This window comes from Hemitrygon akajei, chromosome 6 (genome assembly GCF_048418815.1).
Source record: "Hemitrygon akajei chromosome 6, sHemAka1.3, whole genome shotgun sequence".
NCBI classification, from domain to species: Eukaryota; Metazoa; Chordata; class Chondrichthyes; order Myliobatiformes; family Dasyatidae; genus Hemitrygon; species Hemitrygon akajei.
Genome location: NC_133129.1, coordinates 15023928 through 15043692, shown reverse-complemented (window position 1 = coordinate 15043692; position 19765 = coordinate 15023928). Strand labels below are relative to the sequence as shown.

Genomic DNA, 19765 nt, shown 5'->3' with positions numbered 1-19765 from the left:
GTCCCCTAGATGGGATTTTTGACCTCACAATATACCCCTTTACTATCTACCTGTTCAACACTTTCTCTGTAACACCTCATTCTCCTTAGGTAGTCTCCAACCTGATGGCGTGAACATCAATTTCTCGGACTTCTGGTAATTTCTCCCCTGCTCCTTCTCTCTTTTTTCATTCTGACTCTCCTCTTACTCTTTCCCTTCTCCTCACCTCCCCTGGTTCTCCTCTTCCTTCCCTTTCTTCCAGGTTCCATTTTCCTCTCCTAATAGATTCTTTTTTCTTCAGCCCTTCATCTTTTCCCCCTTTCACTTCCCAGGCTCTCACTTCATGCCCCCTCCCCCAGCCACTGTCCTCTTCACCTGATCTCATCTATCACCTGCCAGCTTGTACTCCTCCCACCTTCTTATTTTGGTCTCTGCCCACTTTCTTTCCAGAGTTAAAGTAGTCTTGGCCCAAATCTCAACTGTTTATTCCTCTTCATAGATGCTGCCTGACCTGCTGAATTTCTCCAGAATTTTGTGTGGTATAGCCAGGGGAGGTAGTGGGGTTAAGCTCCCAATGGTGTGTGCCTCAAAATAGTCTCCAACAACCAAGTCCACCTCATGGCCTTCACATGCGGCTCTACTCCCAAGCTCAGAAAACCATTTCTACTGACGGGAGAAGGTGCAAAAGCAGATTATTGGTCCCTTAGAACCAATTGTTTCAGGCAGATGGGACTTGTCAGCCATGATTGATAGCTCACCTTGGAGAAGGAAAACTCTGATCTCAAACTTCTGCTGCCTTGTGGCTAGATCCACTCATGGGGAAGGCTTCATGAGTAAAGCCAGAGCTCCCTAAAAAAATCAATGGACCAAATAGTCTAGTTCTGTGCATCTCATGATCTTATGACTATGAATATTGAACATGTATGGAGAACAGTGTACATAAAGTTGATAACAATGGCCCTCTACCATACCCAACTTACCAGAAATTGTGGGAATGCAGTCAGTTGTATTAAATCCATGAAGGAGAGTCCTGAGGTGGCCAGTAAAAATGCCAAATCTGAAGGCTGAGAGCAGATTAGAATTCTGCAAAGGAGAGCAAACAGGTTCATAGAGGAAGAGAAATATGAAGTTTATAGGAAACAAAGTGACACAAAACCTTCTGTAGATAAAAATAAAATGATCAGTGTAACAATGCAAGTTCCTTACAGTCAGGATTAGGGCAAATTTATTAGAGAACAAAGAAATTGCAGACCAATCAAATGTAGTTTTGTTCTGCAATTGATGAAGGCATGGGTTTATTCTGGGTGCTCTAGCTTTCTCACACAGTATTAGTTGGTCATTGTAAATTGTCCTGTGATTAGGCGGGTTTTAAATGTGGCAGAGGGAGGGGGTGTTTGTTCTGCGGTGTGGCTAATTGAGCTGGAAGGTCCTGTTCTGCACTGTATCTCTAAAATAACAGAAATCTTTGTTATTTTCAGTGACAGCAAACTTTCTGATGTATTTTGGCACTAAAACCGTAGGATCTCTCTGTCTCATCCATTATGTGGAAATAAAGATCAGGATACACTAGGGTGCAAAATCCCTGACCCCAGTGGAGAAGATGCTACAACTCCAGGTGAAATTTCCTTTTAGTAACAGCAAGATTCCTAATTGCAGCTAAAAAATGCTCCATTAATTGACACTCACTATGGACTACGATAAATTAGAAGCTTTTCATTTCCACTACAACCTTAACATTGATGTGATCTTTCAATTACTATTTCCAGAGCAGAGATCAAAGACAAGTCTCAGGAGGCTGTGGCTTGACCTCCTGGAGATTTTTAGTTCAAGGCTATGTCTTCATGATGATTATACTTTTGCCCTGCTGCCATCAGAAAGGAGGTACAGGAGCCTCCTATTTTTTTTTCCTACATCACCCTGCTTAAATTGATAGCATGCAAGAGTCCATCTTAATTTATTTTGATCTGTTGAAGAGGGTTAAATGAAGATTGTGACATTCACGACCCCACCTGAAAACACCAGATAAAATGCCAATCATTTTATTGAAATACCAGAGGTAAAAGTCCGCCATTTTAGCTTGTACAGTTCACCACAGGCAAGTAATTCATTAAAACTGTAACATTTGTTGTGCTTTTCAAAGTCCTCTAGATTTTATTTAATTTGTACCATATATGAAACTACTATATTTAAGATTTCAGTTAAGTCATACAGCATTATAATCCAATGTCTTAGTAAGAGCATTTACAAAATGAGACCAAGAAAGCCTTGAATAAATAGTTTACAATCCATTACATACAATTCGAATTATACAGAGAAAAACTTTGTGCATTTTATAATCAAAGTTATTATACATTTTTTTTCCTTTAAAAAAGCTCTATGTTACAATATTTCTCTCTATAAGGTAAAAATGCATTGCAATGTATTCAAGTGAAGCCTGAGATTATAAGCTTGATTCACATAGCATCGATGTGCAGTCAATTTGGTGGCTTTCCTACAGTGTTCATTCGCTAAGCACAGCCACATTGGGCCATAGCAACACACGCCCCAACTTCTGCTGGTTCATCTGACCTGCAATAAACAGGCAGATTGGCAGCACTGGCAATTAAGCAGGGAAATTGTATTGTCTCCATTCAGCAATTAAAGCAAAGGGCAGCAAGCTGAAGGTTTGCTGCTTGAATCAATCTGAACTGGAATGGGGAAGGTACACAACAGACACCCAGTGTGACTACATCACCAGAACTCATTGAACTTCGTCTCTAAACTTCTGTTCTTCCTTTAACTGGCTGCTATTGTTAAGAACATTTGCTGAGACCCAACCACTGAGGGTTTGGCTGGAGATTGAATGTTTGCAGCAGACACTGGGAAGGGAGAAGAGCTGTTTCCTCGTACAGAGGGAGGTAACATCAGAATGGCTTGAATGGAAGATCAGTTTTACAACCTGTTGTAATTACGTTCCAAAACACTGCACGGCCTAAAGTGTCAAGGCAACTTGAACGAGAGACAGCATTGATCAATTCACCTTAGTTCAAACCTTCTCATGTACTTCACAGCAGTTAGTGAATTGCATTCATCAGAAACTCTCCCAATCGATCCTGTAACCAGTTTGCATCAGCCTACAGTGTGATCTGACCCAAGTGCCACAGGTCACAGAACTTAAGGATTCACAACCCTTCAGAGTGCAGCAGAAAGCAGCATTATCAAACCCAGAATGTTTGACCTTCATATGTCCAAAAGAAATCAAAATGACTCACTGTGTGGAAGGGACATTCTTGCTACATTAAATGAGGACATTCTGGTACAAGAGATTTGGTGATGCCAGTGATAAGAGGTTCTTCTCATCGAGAAAGACTCCTCAAAAACCTGGTGTTTTCTCTGTGAGATAGAGATCAACGGAGGGGAAATGTTCTTTATGAGGTTTACACTTTTTGTTTTGAAAGTGCAAATGAATGTTCTCAGTGACTGATAGATTAATAGCATTGCCTGAAGATCACCACAAGCTAATGGAATCACCTTTAACAGAATGTTTTCTGTAAGATGGAATGTTTGACTGTAGGTGAAATGTAGTAGGATGACCATTTGAAAGTTAAAAGGATAAATCTCAAAATGGTAGGGAAAGGGAATAAGGCAGAGCTAACACAGAAAGAGATTACGAGACACATTTACATACTTTCTGTTCAACTGGCACTGGTTATTAGTCATCACACTTGTCTTAATATCAAATTATATGGCTCGAGGTATTCCCAGGGGAAAATATAAATGCCACTAATTACTGGTCCTTGCAAAATACATCTTGGCACCTAAACACACTCAATTTAGTTTAGTTATATTAATGGTGTATACTTGTGTAGGTCACAGTCATGGAACAACATGAAACTGATAAGTAATATTCATACTAGTGGGTGATGTCACTCCACCCTTGTCACCATGAACGAAGGGGCATTGTCCTAAAACAGTCACCCTATTTCTCACTTCACAGATGCCACTTGACTGATTTTTTCCCACCTCTCTATTGTTACCTTGCTTGCCTTCAGAATCTGGCTGCTCTACACAATCTGGGATAAATTTCCCTTGGGTGAATTTAGTTTTTCTGCTTCTGTTCTGGTAACTGAGGAAATTCAAAGGTGCCTAGTTCAAAATTCAAAGTTAGTCAGTAATTAATTTTGACAAAATGGGAACCTAAATGCATTTTTGATACAAAAAGAGAACCAGACCCCGCCAACAGCTTGTGAATGTTTAAACTTTTAGTATAGCAGCAGGCATGGCTTTTCAATCATTCTGTGATCTAATTTTATTGGTTATTAATTACAGGTTGTGTTCTCAAATCAGTTCTAACAGGGTGTCAATAGTGAAACAGCTATTTATAACGTATTGATATCCCACAAGGAATAACCTATAATGATTCTAAACAACAAGAGTCTCTACAAACAAAACAGCACCCATCAACCGCATGTACAGGGTAGTCGATAAGTGATGAGAGGGAGATCAGAAGTGTCAATATCCTGACTAAATAAGTGCCAATACTAGGCAAGAAATGCAGAAGCCCAGAAAGGGGCATCAGTCTGAAATTTGGGGAACTGTTTTCAAACTCTGAACTTGTCACAGAGAGTGTTGTGCACTCTCTGAAGAAAATATATTTTCACAATACTCTTGACCTAGATCAGAAGTATGGAAAATATCAACTGTTACTTTGGGATAACAGACTATTTTTAAAGTGAAGTGGAGAAAAATGAAATAGCTAGAAATAAAATAAAAACATATTTAATATGGAAGTGCACACACCTCCTCCTTCCAAAGATCCTGGACAAGATCATTATTTAGTCAACTGCAGCAAGTCTATGATTCATAAAAGTTTGCTCACCACCCAATATAAAACATACCCAAGATTATCCAAATATGGTTTGGGAAAGGAGTTACATGCTTTTGGAAAGATTAAAATTCTCTTCCAACATCAGGGCTTTACAAAGTATTGATAATGTTACCTCAAGTACAAGACTTTTTGGTCCCTCTCACATCATTAAATTTTGATGTGCTTTCTATAAATCATTTCAGCCTCACATCTGTTGGACTCGTGCAATTATTTCTGTTATAACTAGTAAACTGATTACTGCTTTGCTGAATTGTAATTAATTCCCACAAATTCTCTTGTTGCCAAGTCAATGCCAGTCTTATGCCAAGTACTGCATATTTCCTTTTTTGCTTTGCAATGGAAATGGCTCAGAGAATAAATTTAGAGGGTGGTTAATTTAATATGTGGAGCAAACTAACATACAGATCAGAACAAGAGCTCCAATACGGTTTGATGGGAAAAGTCACTGCCCAAATGTTGTACAGTGCTTCCCACGATCAATCCTCTTAATATTTAAGCTGCTCCTGAGCATCATTTTGTTTTACTGGACCTATTTTTGCATCAGAGTGGGAGAAATTATGTGGGGAGGGAGTAGTAGTTAATGGATTTCCCTAAATCTCCACCCTCCTACATTAAGACTCAAATGGTTTTGGTACCAGTCATCAAAAGCAATGCAAATTGTTTAGATACATAAGGGTTCAAGATTATGCCAAGTGAACCAATAATTCAGAACACCAAGAGGCTGGTTTCCTATTTAAGAAAATGTATACAATGCAGATAAACACCTTTTGACACTACTTAACTCAAATTATTCAGACAGCAAGCACTAGTTGCCATCTAGAAAGGCTCATGGTCCACCTACCCTCCAACATTAGCACTACAGAGTGATGCCTGGTCAACACCCCCATGTTAATACCGGGGGCACCTGGTTACCAACTGTGTGACATCAAGCTGTCTCGTCAAATACAGAAGAGAACATCAAGCAAAACAAAAAAGATATTAAACTTAAACCATCAAACCCAACAGGAATGTTTTGAGGAAATGATTCAGGTCTTATTCAACATGCGTTTCTGCTGAACAGCAGTCAGAACAAGATCAACCCAACAGGAAAGAGGATTAACTTTGCTTAAGTAGTATGGTTAAAGTTTCAAATTATTTCTGCCTCAATTTGATGATGATCCCTACAACACAAAGTATCCTTAATGTAGGAAATAGGAATGTGCTTATCCCAGAATACCCAGAAAGCTCTCCCCAAGCAACCTTTTCTCACCTGCAGTTTACAGCGTTCTTAAGTTCTGATACGAAACCATGGAAGATCATCCCATGGCAGAGCAGCCATGGAAGCTCAGTTACTCCTTACACCAGCTCATTATCAAAATGTATTTGAAAAGACAGTACAAAAATTTTGACTGGGAGTTAACATTTCTTTCAGATATACTACTTGTATGTTTGTCTAGAAAGGCTCATCCAAATTTCCATTCCAACCAAAAATAAAATGATGCCAGCTCATCTAATTAGTGACATTCAACATCCGCTGTGACCATGAAGATAGAATCGAAGTGCGCCAGAAGCAGAGAGGCCACTCAGTAATATCAGATGTCAGCTTTGTCACTGTAGAAGGGGGTCACGTGGAACATGTAGCAATGTGTGCAGACTCGGACTGGCTTCATCTGACCGTATCGAGGTAAGGGAGCAGAATGAGAAGAGCAACGTGAGCAGAAGATCTGTTAAATGAAAAAGCGTTTAAACTTCATACATGTACAAAATAGGTTAACAGCCAAATATCGGATTACAATTATACAGCCCAACCAGACAATCAGCATTTAAGCCTCAGCTGAAATCCTCCTCTTTTCCTTCATCATTCAGCATAACCCTCTGCTCCCCTCTCCCTCAAGTGCAGCCCCATCACCCCCCCCACCTGAAATGCATCTACTTATTCACTTTAACCAATCCCATGGTCGTGATTCTCATAATGACAACACTAGTTGTGAACACAGTGTAGTCCATCACAGAAAAGTCCTCCCCAACACTGAGCACATCTACATGGAGTGCTCCTACAAGCAAGCAGCATCCATTATTCTTGTATTTGCACAGTTCGCCTTTTTGCATATTGGTTGTTTATCCATCTTTTATGTGGTTTTTCACTGATTCTTTTTGTATCTACTGTGAACAGCTACAAGACAATAAATCTCAGGGTCGTATGGAGTGACACTTTGATAATAAATTTATTTTGACCACTACAGGTCAAAGTGGGATTCTCTATTTGAGTTCCTCTTATTGATGGCAGAAGTATCCCAACAGGCCAGAGTGGAGTTATTTTGCAACTGGTTTATCAAAACACTTGGCATGTTTTCAGTTCTATATAACGTCACTGCTTAGACCTTTCTGATTTATTTACTGTCGCATTTCTGGTATCACCTTTGTAAATTTTCTCAGGATCAGTTCTGCTGTTTTAATAACATGGCAAATAGAGCTGTATACAGGAGTCCAAATGTGGTCTAACCAAGGGTTGATACAGGTTCCTTTCTCTACTTCTCAATTCTCTCCCTCTGAAATAAGTCCTTACCCTTGGTTTGATTTTTTTTTAAAATGCTTTGGTGATTGGTACATGTTTGTTGCCAAGACGTTGGTTTCTTACACCACCTATACAGACATGTTCAACACTATTCTTCTCACCAAAGTGTGCTGCTTTGTACCTATCTGTGTCAGACATTGCACATCAATCATTTGCTCAGTTTACGAATGTCTTCTTCCGATTTATTGTAGGTCTCATGTGTTGATTGTTCCCCTCTGCCCATTTTATCATAATCTAACAGTTCTGAAACAGTGTAAAGAGTGAAAATGATCATTGTAAGTTGTGACCAAATGGTTACAGCATGAATGCTTGTTGAGGAACATTACACCCTCCATTCAGTCTTCTGCCTTAAACCCAGCCGATAGTTTGCTCTGCTCCAACATCACTCAACATCAATATGATGCAACAACAATCCCAGTAGTAGGATCTCCACCCCCACCCCAGCCGAAAAATAGAAAGAAGGGGATCTACAGCACACTGTTGTTTTAATGTTAGTTTTGATTGTGGGGTTTATCGTGGGGCAACTTAAAGGGTTTAGATCTATATAAATTATGCCCACTGCAATACCATTGTCAACTCTGATTTCCCTAAAAAAAATTCAAGATCAATTGAACAAAATTTTCCCTTTGGAAATTCATGTTTATTCATTATTATACTTTGCCTCCTGTGTTCTTCTATTTTCCCTTTCAGCAAGGATTTAATTAATTTTTCTAGAGCTGACGATAAGATTTGATAAACTAGAAAGAAGTTGTGGGTAAATGAACAGTTCATACATTGAAGTATCTGGGCAGATATTATGCCATTTGGCCAAATGGCCTATGCAAACCAATTGCCACTTCAACTTAGCTCATCGTTGTATCTTTGAAACCTCTTCTCTCAGCGGGTAGCAAATCTCTGGAATTCTCTATTCCTGAAGATGGTGGAGACCAGATCACTGGGTATATTTTAGATGGAGATAGATAAATACTTGTAAGGTCAATGAGATGAGTAACTGCCACAGAAGAGGAATTGAGACCAGCATACATCAGCCATGATATTGAATGACCACATTAATAGGGTTGTATTATAGACCACCCAATAGTCAGCAAGAATTGGAGGACCAAATCTGCAGAGAGATAGCAGACAACTGCAGGAGACAGAAAGTTGTGATAGTAGGGGATTTTAATTTTCCACACATTGATTGGGACTCCCATACTGTTAAAGGTCTAAATGGGTTAGAGTTTGTAAATCATGTTCAGGAAAAGTTTTCTAAATCAATATATAAATGTACCAACTAGGGAGGATGCAATATTAGATCTCCTATTAGGAAATGAGTTAGGACAGGTGACGGAAATGTGTGTAGGGGAACACTTTGGTTCCAGTGATCATAACGCCATTAGTTTCAACTTGATAATGGATAAAGATAGATCTGGACCTCGGGTTGAAGTTCTAAACTGGAAAAAGGCCAAATTTGAAGAAATGAGAAAGGATCTAAAAAGCGTAGATTGGGACAGGTTGTTCTCTGGCAAGGTTGTGATTGGTAAGTGGGAGGCCTTCAAAGGAGAAATTTTGAGAGTGCAGAGTTTGTATGTTCCTGTCAGGGTTAAAGGCAAAACAAATAAGAATAAGGAACCTTGGTTCTCGAGGGATATTGGAACTCTGATAACGAGAGAGATGTATAACATGTATAGGCAACAGAGAGGAAATAAGATGCTCGAGGAGTATAAAAAGAGTAAGAAAGTACTTAAGAAATCAGGAGGGTTAAAAGAAGACATGAGGTAGCTTTGGCAGTCAGGGTGAAGGATAATCCTAAGAGCTTCTACAGGTATATTAAGAGCAAAAGGATAGTAAGGGATAAAATTGGTCCTCTTGAAGATCAGAGTGGTCGGCTATGTATGGAACCAAAAGAAATGGGAGAGATATTAAATGGATTTTTTGAATCTGTATTTACTAAGGAAACTGGAATGGAGTCTATGGAAACAAAGTAAACAAGTAGGGAGGTCATGGAACTTATACAGATTGAAGAGGAGGAGGTGCTTGCTGTCTTGAGGCAAATCAGAGTAGATAAATCCCCAGGACCTGACAAGGTATTTCCTCGGACCTTGAAGGAGACTAGTGTTGAAATTGCAGGGGCCCTGGCAGAAATATTTAAAATGTCGATATCCAAGGGTCAGGTGCTGGAGGATTGGAGGATAGCTCATATAGTTCCGTTGTTCAAAAAAGGCTCAAAAAGCAAGCCGGGAAATTATAGGCCGGTAAGTTTGACATCGGTAGTAGGTAAATTATTGGAAGGAATACTAAGAGATAGGATCTACAATTACTTGGATAGACAGGGACTTATTAGAAACAGTCAGCATGGCTTTGTGCATGGTAGGTCATGTTTAACCAATCTATTAGAGTTTTTCGAGGAAGTTACCAGGAAAGTGGATGAAGGGAAGGCAGTGGATGTTGTATACATGGACTTCAGTAAGGCCTTTGACAAGGTCCCGCATGGGAGGTTAGTTAGGAAGATTCAGTCGCTAGGTATACATGATGAGGTAGTAAATTGGATTAGACATTGGCTCAATGGGAGAAGCCAGAGAGTGGTAGTGGAGGATTGCTTCTCTGAGTGGAGGCCTGTGACTAGTGGTGTGCCACAGGGATCAGTGCTGGGTCCATTGTTATTTGTCATCTATATCAATGATCTGGATGATAGTGTGGCAAACTGGATCAGTAAATTTGCTGATGATACGAAGATTGGAGGTGTAGTGGACAGTGAGGAAGGTTTTCAAAGCTTGCAGAGGGATTTGGATCAATTGGAGGAATGGGCTGAAAGATGGCAGATGGAGTTTAATGTGGACAAGTGTGAGGTACTGCACTGCTGAAGGTCAAACCAAGGTAGAACATACAAGGTAAATGGTAGGACACTGAGGAGTGCAGTAGAACAGAGGGATCTGAGAATACAGATACATAATTCCCTAAAAGTGGCGTCACAGGTGGATTTGCTGCACAAATCCCTCTCTCACCTGGATGGGGTCAGTGGTGCTGTGAGGATTACATTCCTGGACTTCTCTAGTGCCTTTAACACCATCCAGCCCAAGATCTTAAGGCACAAACTAACGCAGATGGGAGTAGACTCTCACATGGTGGATTGGATAGTGGACTACTTGACAGATAGACCTCAGTATGTGCGGTTGGGAGACTGTAGGTCTGACACGGTGGTCAGCAGCACAGGAGCGCCGCAGGGGACCGTGCTCTCTCCGGTCCTGTTCACCCTGTACACATCAGACTTCCAATATAACTCGGAGTCCTGCCATGTGCAGAAGTTCGCTGATGACACGGCCATAGTGGGGTGTGTCAGGAATGGACAGGAGGAAGAGTATAGGAAACTGATACAGGACTTTGTGATATGGTGCAACTCAAACTACCTGCGTCTCAATATCACCAAGACCAAGGAGATGGTGGTGGACTTTAGGAGATCTAGGCCTCATATGGAGCCAGTGATCATTAATGGAGAATGTGTGGAGCAGGTTAAGACCTACAAGTATCTGGGAGTACAGTTAGACGAGAAGCTAGACTGGACTGCCAACACAGATGCCTTGTGCAGGAAGGCACAGAGTCGACTGTACTTCCTTAGAAGGTTGGCATCATTCAATGTTTGTAGTGAGATGCTGAAGATGTTCTATAGGTCAGTTGTGGAGAGCGCCCTCTTCTTTGTGGTGGCGTGTTGGGGAGGCAGCATTAAGAAGAGGGACGCCTCACATCTTAATAAGCTGGTAAGGAAGGCGGGCTCTATCGTGGGCAAAGTACTGGAGAGTATAACATCGGTAGCAGAGCGAAGGGCACTGAGTAGGCTACGGTCAATTATGGAAAACCCTGAACATCCTCTACATAGCACCAACCAGAGACAGAGAAGCAGTTTCAGCGACAGATTGCTATCGATGCAATGCTCCTCAGACAGGATGAAGAGATCAATACTCCCCAATGCCATTCGGCTTTACAATTCAACTGCCAGGAGTAAGATAGGTTAAAGTGCCGGGGTTAGGACTCAATGTATTTAAGTAAACTACTTAAGAACTTTTTAAAAGCTATTATTAATGCTTTTTGAGAGGGTGATTTTAGATGCATATCATATTTTTACTGAGTTAAGTATTGTATGTAATTAGTTTTGCTACAATAAGTGTATGGGACAATGGAAAAAATGTTGAATTTCCTCATGGGGATGAATAAAGTATCTATCTATCTATCTATCTAAAGAGAGCTTTTGGTACATTGGCCTTTATAAATCACAGTATTGAGTATAAGAGTTGAATGTTATGGTGAGGTTGTATAAGACATTGGTGAGACCGAATTTGGAGTACTGGGTGCAGATTTGGTCACCTAATTACAGGAAGGATATTAATAAGGTTGAAAGAGTGCAGAGAAGGTTTACAAGAATGTTGCCGGGACTCGAGAAACGGAGTTACAGAGAAAGGTTGAATAGGTTAGGACTTTATTCCCTGGAACGTAGAAGAATGAGGGGAGATTTGATAGAGGTGTATAAAATTATGATGGGTTTAGATACAGTGAATGCAAGCAGGCTTTTTCCACTGAGGCGAGGGGAGAAAAAACCCCAGAGGTCATAGGTTAAGGGTGAAGGGGGAAAAGTTTAAAGGGAACATTGTGGGGGGGGGGAAGACTTCTTCATGCAGAGAGTGGTGGGAGTATGGAATGAGCTGCCAGATGAAGTGGTGAATGCGGACTCATTTTTGACATTTAAGAAAAACTTGGACAGGTACATGGATGAGAGGGGTTTGGAGCAATATGGCCCAGGTGCAGGTCAGTGGGACTAGGCAGAAAAATGGTTCGGCACAGCCAAGAAGGGCCAAAAGGCCTGTTTCTGTGCTGTAGTGTTGTATGGTTCTATGATAGAGTAAAAGGGCCAAGTGGCCTCTGATTTTCTTCTGTTCTTGTGAGTTTTTTTAAAAAACCTCCTACACTTAACTTGCTGTTCAGAAACACAACATTGATATTACCTCAACAACTCTTAGCGGTGACATTTTCCACATTCTCACTATAAAATACCTTCTCCAGATTTCCTCCCATAAAATTATAACCTCCATTTTTATTCATGCTTTTGTTTATTAAATACTCATTCCATTACAACAGATATTTCCCTCTCAGAAATCACACGCCAAACTTTCATCAGAAAAGACTGCAAGCAGCATGTATTTTACTCGGTGTCTAGCAAAATTAACATTAAAGCATCAGTGTGCTGTAGATCCCCTTCTTTCCATTTCTGTGCTGGGCTGGTGGTGGGGGGGGTGTGGAGATCTCTACTACTTGGATTGTTGTTGCATCATACTTAGCTTTCAGCCTCACAAAATATCCTCAATTCTAAATTTACTTTAAGTATTCAGTTCAGACGAAACTTGGCATCTGCCAAGTTACCATTTTTACCTGCAAGCCCAGACCCAAAATCAATTTAGTAGCTGTCAATCAGCTCTAAGTGTCAAGAGCAATTTAAAATTGTGACAAGCAGAAGGTGGGATAGTAACACGGTGCTGTTTGTATCACAGCTTCTATAACACAGGTCTGATTCTGACCTCCAGTACTGTGAACCAGGATCAGAACCAGGTTTATCATCACTGACAAATGTCGTGAAATGTGTTGTTTCGAGGCAGCAACACAGTGCAAAATTACAAGTAAAGATGTAAATCAGTGCAAAAAGAGCAAAACAGTGAGGTAGTACTCATGGATTATTCAGAAATATGATGCCAGAGCATGTTCCTAAAACATTAAGTGTAGGTCTTCAGATTCCTGTAGGGTTGTGATGAGAATAAGGCATAGCCTGGGTGATGTTGATGGCTTCCGTTGGTCGGGATCAACCATCGATGTTGCATCCTAGCTGTAAAAGTCAATACACAAGCCAGGGTAGCACGATATGGGGAGAGAGCTGCTGCCTATGAAGCAGGCTCCTCCTCTCCACAGAGCTGATTAATACAAAGGAATGACAAAGACCAATATAGTTTGGCGCCAGTGGTGTCGTAGGAGTTACTGTCAATGTAGGACTGGATGGTGAGGGCCTTTAAAGATGGATGTCACCTTGTTGAGGCAGCACCTTTTGAAGATGCCCTCAATGGTGGGGAGGCTAATGCTCATGATGGAGCTGGCTGAGTTTACAACCCTCTGCAGCTCTGCAGTGTGTGAAGTGTAGGAGTTTCCCCCATGACTGTAGGGTTTCATCTGTAGGGTCTTTTCATCTCTAGCTGAGGGGTGTCACTACCTATTTCCTTCCAAAGGATGAGTTTTTCCAGCAGTTTGTGGATAGTGACATCATAGCATAAGTCAGTCACTTCTCAATCATCGTCACTTCCAGGAATACAGACCCAATAACAGACCAAGTCAAACAGAATTGTACTTTTTTTTGGATTCCACAATGAGGTGCACTATGCACTTTAAACATGCAGAATTCCTGCATCAAATGTCACCACCAATCCCAGTGTCATCAATAACTATACCTTTCCACAGCTCCTGCAATGATGCTTCCTTCGAATCACAGTGAATGGAGCCTTGCACGCTGTGCAGTAGCTGCAGGCTTCATCTGGCACCCATTCTGGAGGATCTGCCAAACATTGAAAGTGGAGACTTCAGAGACGTTTATTCACACAGCCATGCAACTGTAAGTCATCAACTCCTGCCACAGCACCAGCGACAGATTCTCCCAAGGTTAGGGCCTCCTGACCTGTGCCCAGACCCTATACATGACCCTCCCCCCAACTTGTACCCAGCCCAAACAGACTTTTGTGAGATGGATATAGGTGGATTTGTCAGCCACAGGATAACAGTCACCCTCTGCCATGGAAACTCTGTTTGTGGCAAAATCACTGCCTCTTCTCAAAGAAATCTGAATGGCTGAGTCGAATGCCCTGGCTTCACCACTATGTCCTTGGTCGGTCTCGTGGCCAGGTGGCCACATTTTGGACTTGCAAAATGTTTGGGTTATAAATAGTCCACAGGAACAGAAGCTTGCTGTACACTATATTGGTAAGATTTGGTGATTTTTAAACTTGGTAGAATAATACTGCTCAACTTTAACAATGTGCAAGGAAAATATTAATAATGCCCCAAGGGAAATAAAGGATTGGACTGCACAATAGACAATGAATCACTAAATTAATTCTGTAGCAACTGGTTAAAAAAAACTGCAGACACTGAAAATCTAAAGAGCAGAAAATGCTGGAACTACTCAGCAAGTCAGGCAGGTACAGAGTTAAAGCTAGACATACAAAAAGCTGGATGAACTCAGCAAGTCGGGCAGCATCTGTTGAAAGAAGCAGTCAACGCTTCGGGCCAAGACCCTTCGTCAGGACTAAAGGAGGAGGGGGCAGGAGCCCTATAAAGAAGGTGGGGGGATGGTGGGAAACCAATCAGAGGAAAGATCAAGGGGTGGGGGAGGGGATAGGCAGAAAAGGTGAAGAAGGAATCTAAGGGGAAAGCACTATGGGTAGTAGAAGAAGGCAGAGTCATGAGAGGTGTTAGGCAGCTAGAAGAGGAGACAGAGTGAAGGTGGGATGGGGGAAAGGGAGAGGGAGGGAATTACCGGAAGTTGGAGAATTCGATGTTCATACCAAGGGGCTGGAGACTACCCAGACGGGATATGAGATGTTGTTCCTCTGAAGTTTGGCCTCATCATGGCCATGATGAGGGATATGTCCATACATGGCCTCCTCTACTGCCATGATGAGGCCAAACTTCAGTTGGAGGAACAACATTTCATATACCGTCTGGGTAGTCTCCAGCCCCTTGGTATGAACATCGAATTCTCCAACTTCCGGTAATTCCCTCCCTCTCCCTTCCCCCATCCCACCTTCACACTGTCTCCTCTTCTAGCTGCCTATCACCTCTCATGACTCTGCCTTCTTCTACTACCCATAGTGCTATCCCCTTACATTCCTTTTTCACCTCTCCTGCCTATCCCCTCCCTGCTTCTCCTCCCCCACCCTTTGATCTTTCCTCTGATTGGTTTTCCACCCTCCCCCCACCTTCTTTGTAGAGCCCCTGCCCCCTCCTTCTTCAGTCCTGACGAAGGTTTTCGACCCAAAATGTTGACTGCTTCTTTCAACGGATGCTGCCCGACCTACTGAGTTCATCCAGCTTTTTTGTACGTCTTGATTTGACCACAGCATCTGCAGTGCACTTTGTGTTTACAGAATTAAAGCTTCCAGTCAAAGATCACTGCTTAAACTGGGAAACAGAAAACAAAGTAGTTATAAACACAAAGTATACTGCAGATGCAGTGGTCAAATCTTAAGACGTACAAACAAGTTGGATGAACTCAGCAGGTTGGGCAGCATCCATTGAAATGAGCAGTCAACATTTCGGGCCGAAACCCTTCGTCAGGACTGAAGGAGGAGGGGGCAGGGGCACTAGAAAGAAGGTGGGGGGGGGAAGGTGGAAGGTGCCAGGTGAAAAATGCAAGCGAGAAGTCTGCTTGCATCTATTAATTCTGACGTCAATACTGCACATATTTTTCATTCATTTAATGTGTGTAATCACTTGGATAATAGATTTCCTGATGATGAGTTAAGAGAATGGCAAACTTTTGACCCTGTTGCTGTTGCCAAAGCAACGAATTTTGAATTTGGAGAAGGGAATGTTGTATGACTGACAAAATAATACTCAGCTACTATTCCAAACTATGACGAAAGCATTGCCTCAAAAATATTACAGCAATGCTGTGATTTCAAATTTGTCCTTTCTGAGAAAGTTAATGGTTCAATTAAAACTTTCACTGATACTGTATGTTGAATTACATGCTTCAAAATGAAGAATCTGAAGAACTGTCAATTCTTGTTGACATCGTTGGAACATTTCAAGCTTCTCGTGCTGACTGCAAATGTGGATTCAGTCTTCTAAATTCAATCAAATGTAAATCCAGGAACAGACTAGAAGTGGAACATTTGAATGATATAACGAGGATTAAGACTCATCTTTCAAAGTTAATCTGGATAGTTTTTATAGATAATTGATTTGTAATAAAGACAATAAGAAAAAGTTTAACAAAATATTAAAAATTTCATTATATCCGTCATTAATAAATAAAATCAAAAATGTGATTTTTCAGTTCTCATTCTAGACATTCAAGCTATGCATATTACAAAAAAACATTTAAAGTGCCATTCAGTTTTCAGGCTGTAAATTAAATGTTTAAAGAATTCCTGCTCAAAGCAGTGGTTGGTCTTCGCAGCTGTTTTTTTTAAAAAAAGTAACGTTGCACCCTTGCTGAATTCCTAAGTAATACACACAAAGTACTGTAGGAATTTCTTTGTTCCTCTGGATTTCCAGCATCTGCAGAACCTCGTGTTCAGAAAATGTGAGAAGCATGTCAGGTTGCATCCGTGGAAAGAAAAGTGGGCGCTATTTCAGGACAAAAACCTTTCTCTGGGGTACATGGAAAAATAATGGTTTTAAATTGTAGGCAGGGGAGAGATGGATAGGACGAAGAGGATTTCTCTGATAGGATGCGACCAGAGTTAAAAACTATTTATAATTGATTAACAAAGAGGAACTAACACAGGTGACTGACATCCATCTGGGCACATTAGCTTTCAGGACTCTGTTGAATTCAGCAAATTCTGAAATGACCTTTTCTGCCAAAAGGGTGAAGCCTTGAGGATATTATATCTCCTCTTTCTCTTATCCCACTCTTCAAGAAGAAAGAGGCAGAAGAAAAGAAACTATAGGCCACTTAGTCTGACCTCAGTGGTCAGGAAGATTTTGGAGTCAATTATTAAGGATGAGGTCTCAGAGTACTTGGAGGCATATGATAAAATAGGGCATAGTCAGCATGGTTTCCTCAAGGGAAATTCTTCCCTCACAAATCAGTTGTAATTTTGAAGTAATAACAAGCAGGATAGACAAAGGAGAATTGATTGATGGTGCGTACTTGGATTTTCAGAAGGCCTTGATCAATGTACCACACGAGGCTGCTTAACAAGCTATGAGCCCATGGTATTACTGGAAAGATTCTAGCGTGGATAAAGCAGTGGTTGATTGGCCAGAGGCAAAGGGTGGGAATAAAGGAGCCTTTTCTGGATGGCTGCCAATGATTTGGATAATAGAATTGATGGCTTTGTTGCAAACTTTACAGATGGTATGAAGATTGGTGGAGGGGCAGGTGGTTTTGAGGAAGTAGAGAGGCTTCAAAAGGACTTAGATCAGGAGAATGAACAAAGAAGTGGCAGTTGAAATACAGTGTTAGGAAGTGAACGGTCATGCACTTTGGTAGAAGGAATAAAAAGGTTGACTATTTTCTAAATGGAGAGAGAATACAAAAAACTGACATGCAAAGAGACTTGGGAGTCCTTGTGCAGGATTCCCTAAAGGTTAATTTGCAGGTTAAATCTGTGGTGAGGAAGGCAAATGCGATGTTAGCATTCATTTCAAGAGGTCCAGAATACAAAACCAAGAATGCAATGCTGAGACTTTATAAAGCACTGGTGAAGTCTCACTTGGAGTTTTGAGAGCAGTTTCGGGCCCCTTGTCTTAGAAAGGATGTGCTGAAACTGGAAAGGGTTCAAAGGAGGTTCAAGAAAATGATTCCAGGATTGAATGGTGTGTATTCTGAAGTGCATTTGATAGCTTTGGACCTGTATTCACTAGAATTCAGGAGAATGAGGGGTGACCTCATTGAAATGTATCGAATGGTGAAAGGCCTTGATCAAGTGGATGTGGAGAGGATATTTCCTATGATGGGATAGTCTGAGACCAGAGGACACGGCATCAGAATAGAGGGGGATTCTTCTAGAATGGAGATGAGGAGGAATTTCTTTAGCCAGAGAGTGGTGAATCTGTGGAATTCTTTGCGACAGCCATGGAGGCCGTCTTTATGTATGTTTAAGGCAAAGGTTGATAGATTCTTGATTGGTCAGGGCATGATGGGATATGGGGAGAAGGCAGGAGATTGAGGCTGAGGGGAAAACTGGATCTGCCAAGATGAAACAGCAGAACAGACTCGATAGGCCAAATAGCCCACTTGTGCACCTTTATCTTATGGTAGTATCAGGAGAATAGACAAAGTAGCAGATGGAGTGTCATGTGGGAAAGTGTATTGTCACACACTTTAGTAGAAGGAATAAAAGCATAGAACATTTTCTAAATGGGGAGTGATTTCAGAAACTATAGTTGTAAAGTGAGTAGGGAGCCCTTGTGCAGGATTCCCTAAAGGTCAACTTGCAGGCTGAATCAGTGGTAAGGAAGGCAAATGTAATATTAGCATACAAGAACAAGGATGTCATGCAGAGGCTTTATAAGGCATTTTTCAGACAGCACTTGGGAGTATTGTGAGCAGATCTAAAAGATGCTCTGGCATTGGAGAGGGTTCAGAGGACGTTCACAAGAATGATTCTGGGAATAAAAGGATTAACGCAATGGGGATACTTGATGACTCAGGGACTGTGCTTACTGGAGTTTAGAACTCACTGAAACCTATCAAATATTGAAAAGTTTTGATAGAGTGGACGTGGAGCAGATGTTTCCTTTAGTGGGGGAATCCAGCACCAGAGGGCATTGTCTCAGAATAGAGGGAGATCCATTTAGAACAGAGATGAGGAGGGATTCACTTCCACAGATAGCTGTTGGAGGCCAAGCAGAGGTTACAGGGAGAAGGCAGGAGAATCAGGTTGAAATGGATAATAAATCAGCCATGATGGAATGGTAGAATAGACATTTGTAGGGTCGAATGGCCTAATTCTGCTCTATGACTTATTATTTTATAACATTTCAAGATGATTTTTATTAGAATTTCTATTTCATATTTCTTATATCTTTTTATTTTGCTTTGCATGCCCAGGGTATTGGAAACCACTCAGGCATTCAGGAAGTGGTATGGTTCTGGTAATAACTCATCTTCAGCACAACTCAATATACGAGTCGATGAGTGCCATGCAAAATTTCAATTTTCATTCACCAAAGTGAATTTTGTGGCACAGTGCACATACATGGATGACCTTTGTTTCAATTTCAAAAGAAAGCCCAAGCTCCGTATCCAACACCTGCCACTCACCGTTCACTCAGGTCTGAGTTACTTCAATTACATGCCTTATGCTCAAGGCGCACCTATTGTAACTAATGAGTTTGCAAACAAAATAATTTTAAACCACCACAACAGAAACTTTGCTGCATTAGAATTAATAATCCAGCATACTATTACTCCAGACATCATTCTACAGAGATAGCAAATTCAAGCTGGAACTTATAACCTATTTAATTCTCTTCTGAGCAACCAACACAGAATATTTATTCTCTGCTGTCTCACCCAAGTAGTACTTTTTCTCATGCAGCTGAAATGAATCTACAAAACAATAGTCAATGATGCAAAATTGTAGTTGCACCCTTTGAAGCTGCCATGAATGGTGAAATTTAAA

General features: G+C 41.1%; 1 protein-coding gene across 4 annotated transcripts in view; it reads right to left on the bottom strand.

Annotated features, from left to right (window-relative positions):
* Window positions 1-2002: 2002 nt before the first annotated feature.
* Window positions 2003-19765, bottom strand: part of zfyve28 (zinc finger, FYVE domain containing 28) — a 177379-nt gene continuing 159616 nt past the window's right edge. For all 4 annotated transcript variants that reach the window (XM_073047944.1, XM_073047945.1, XM_073047947.1 and 1 more), the window contains 2 exons: window positions 13859-13962; window positions 2003-6549 (listed from right to left, as the gene is read on the bottom strand). In XM_073047944.1, the coding sequence (XP_072904045.1) occupies window positions 6418-6549; window positions 13859-13962 (236 nt within the window). In that variant the 3' untranslated portion in view covers window positions 2003-6417. The remainder of the gene's footprint in view (window positions 6550-13858; window positions 13963-19765) is intronic.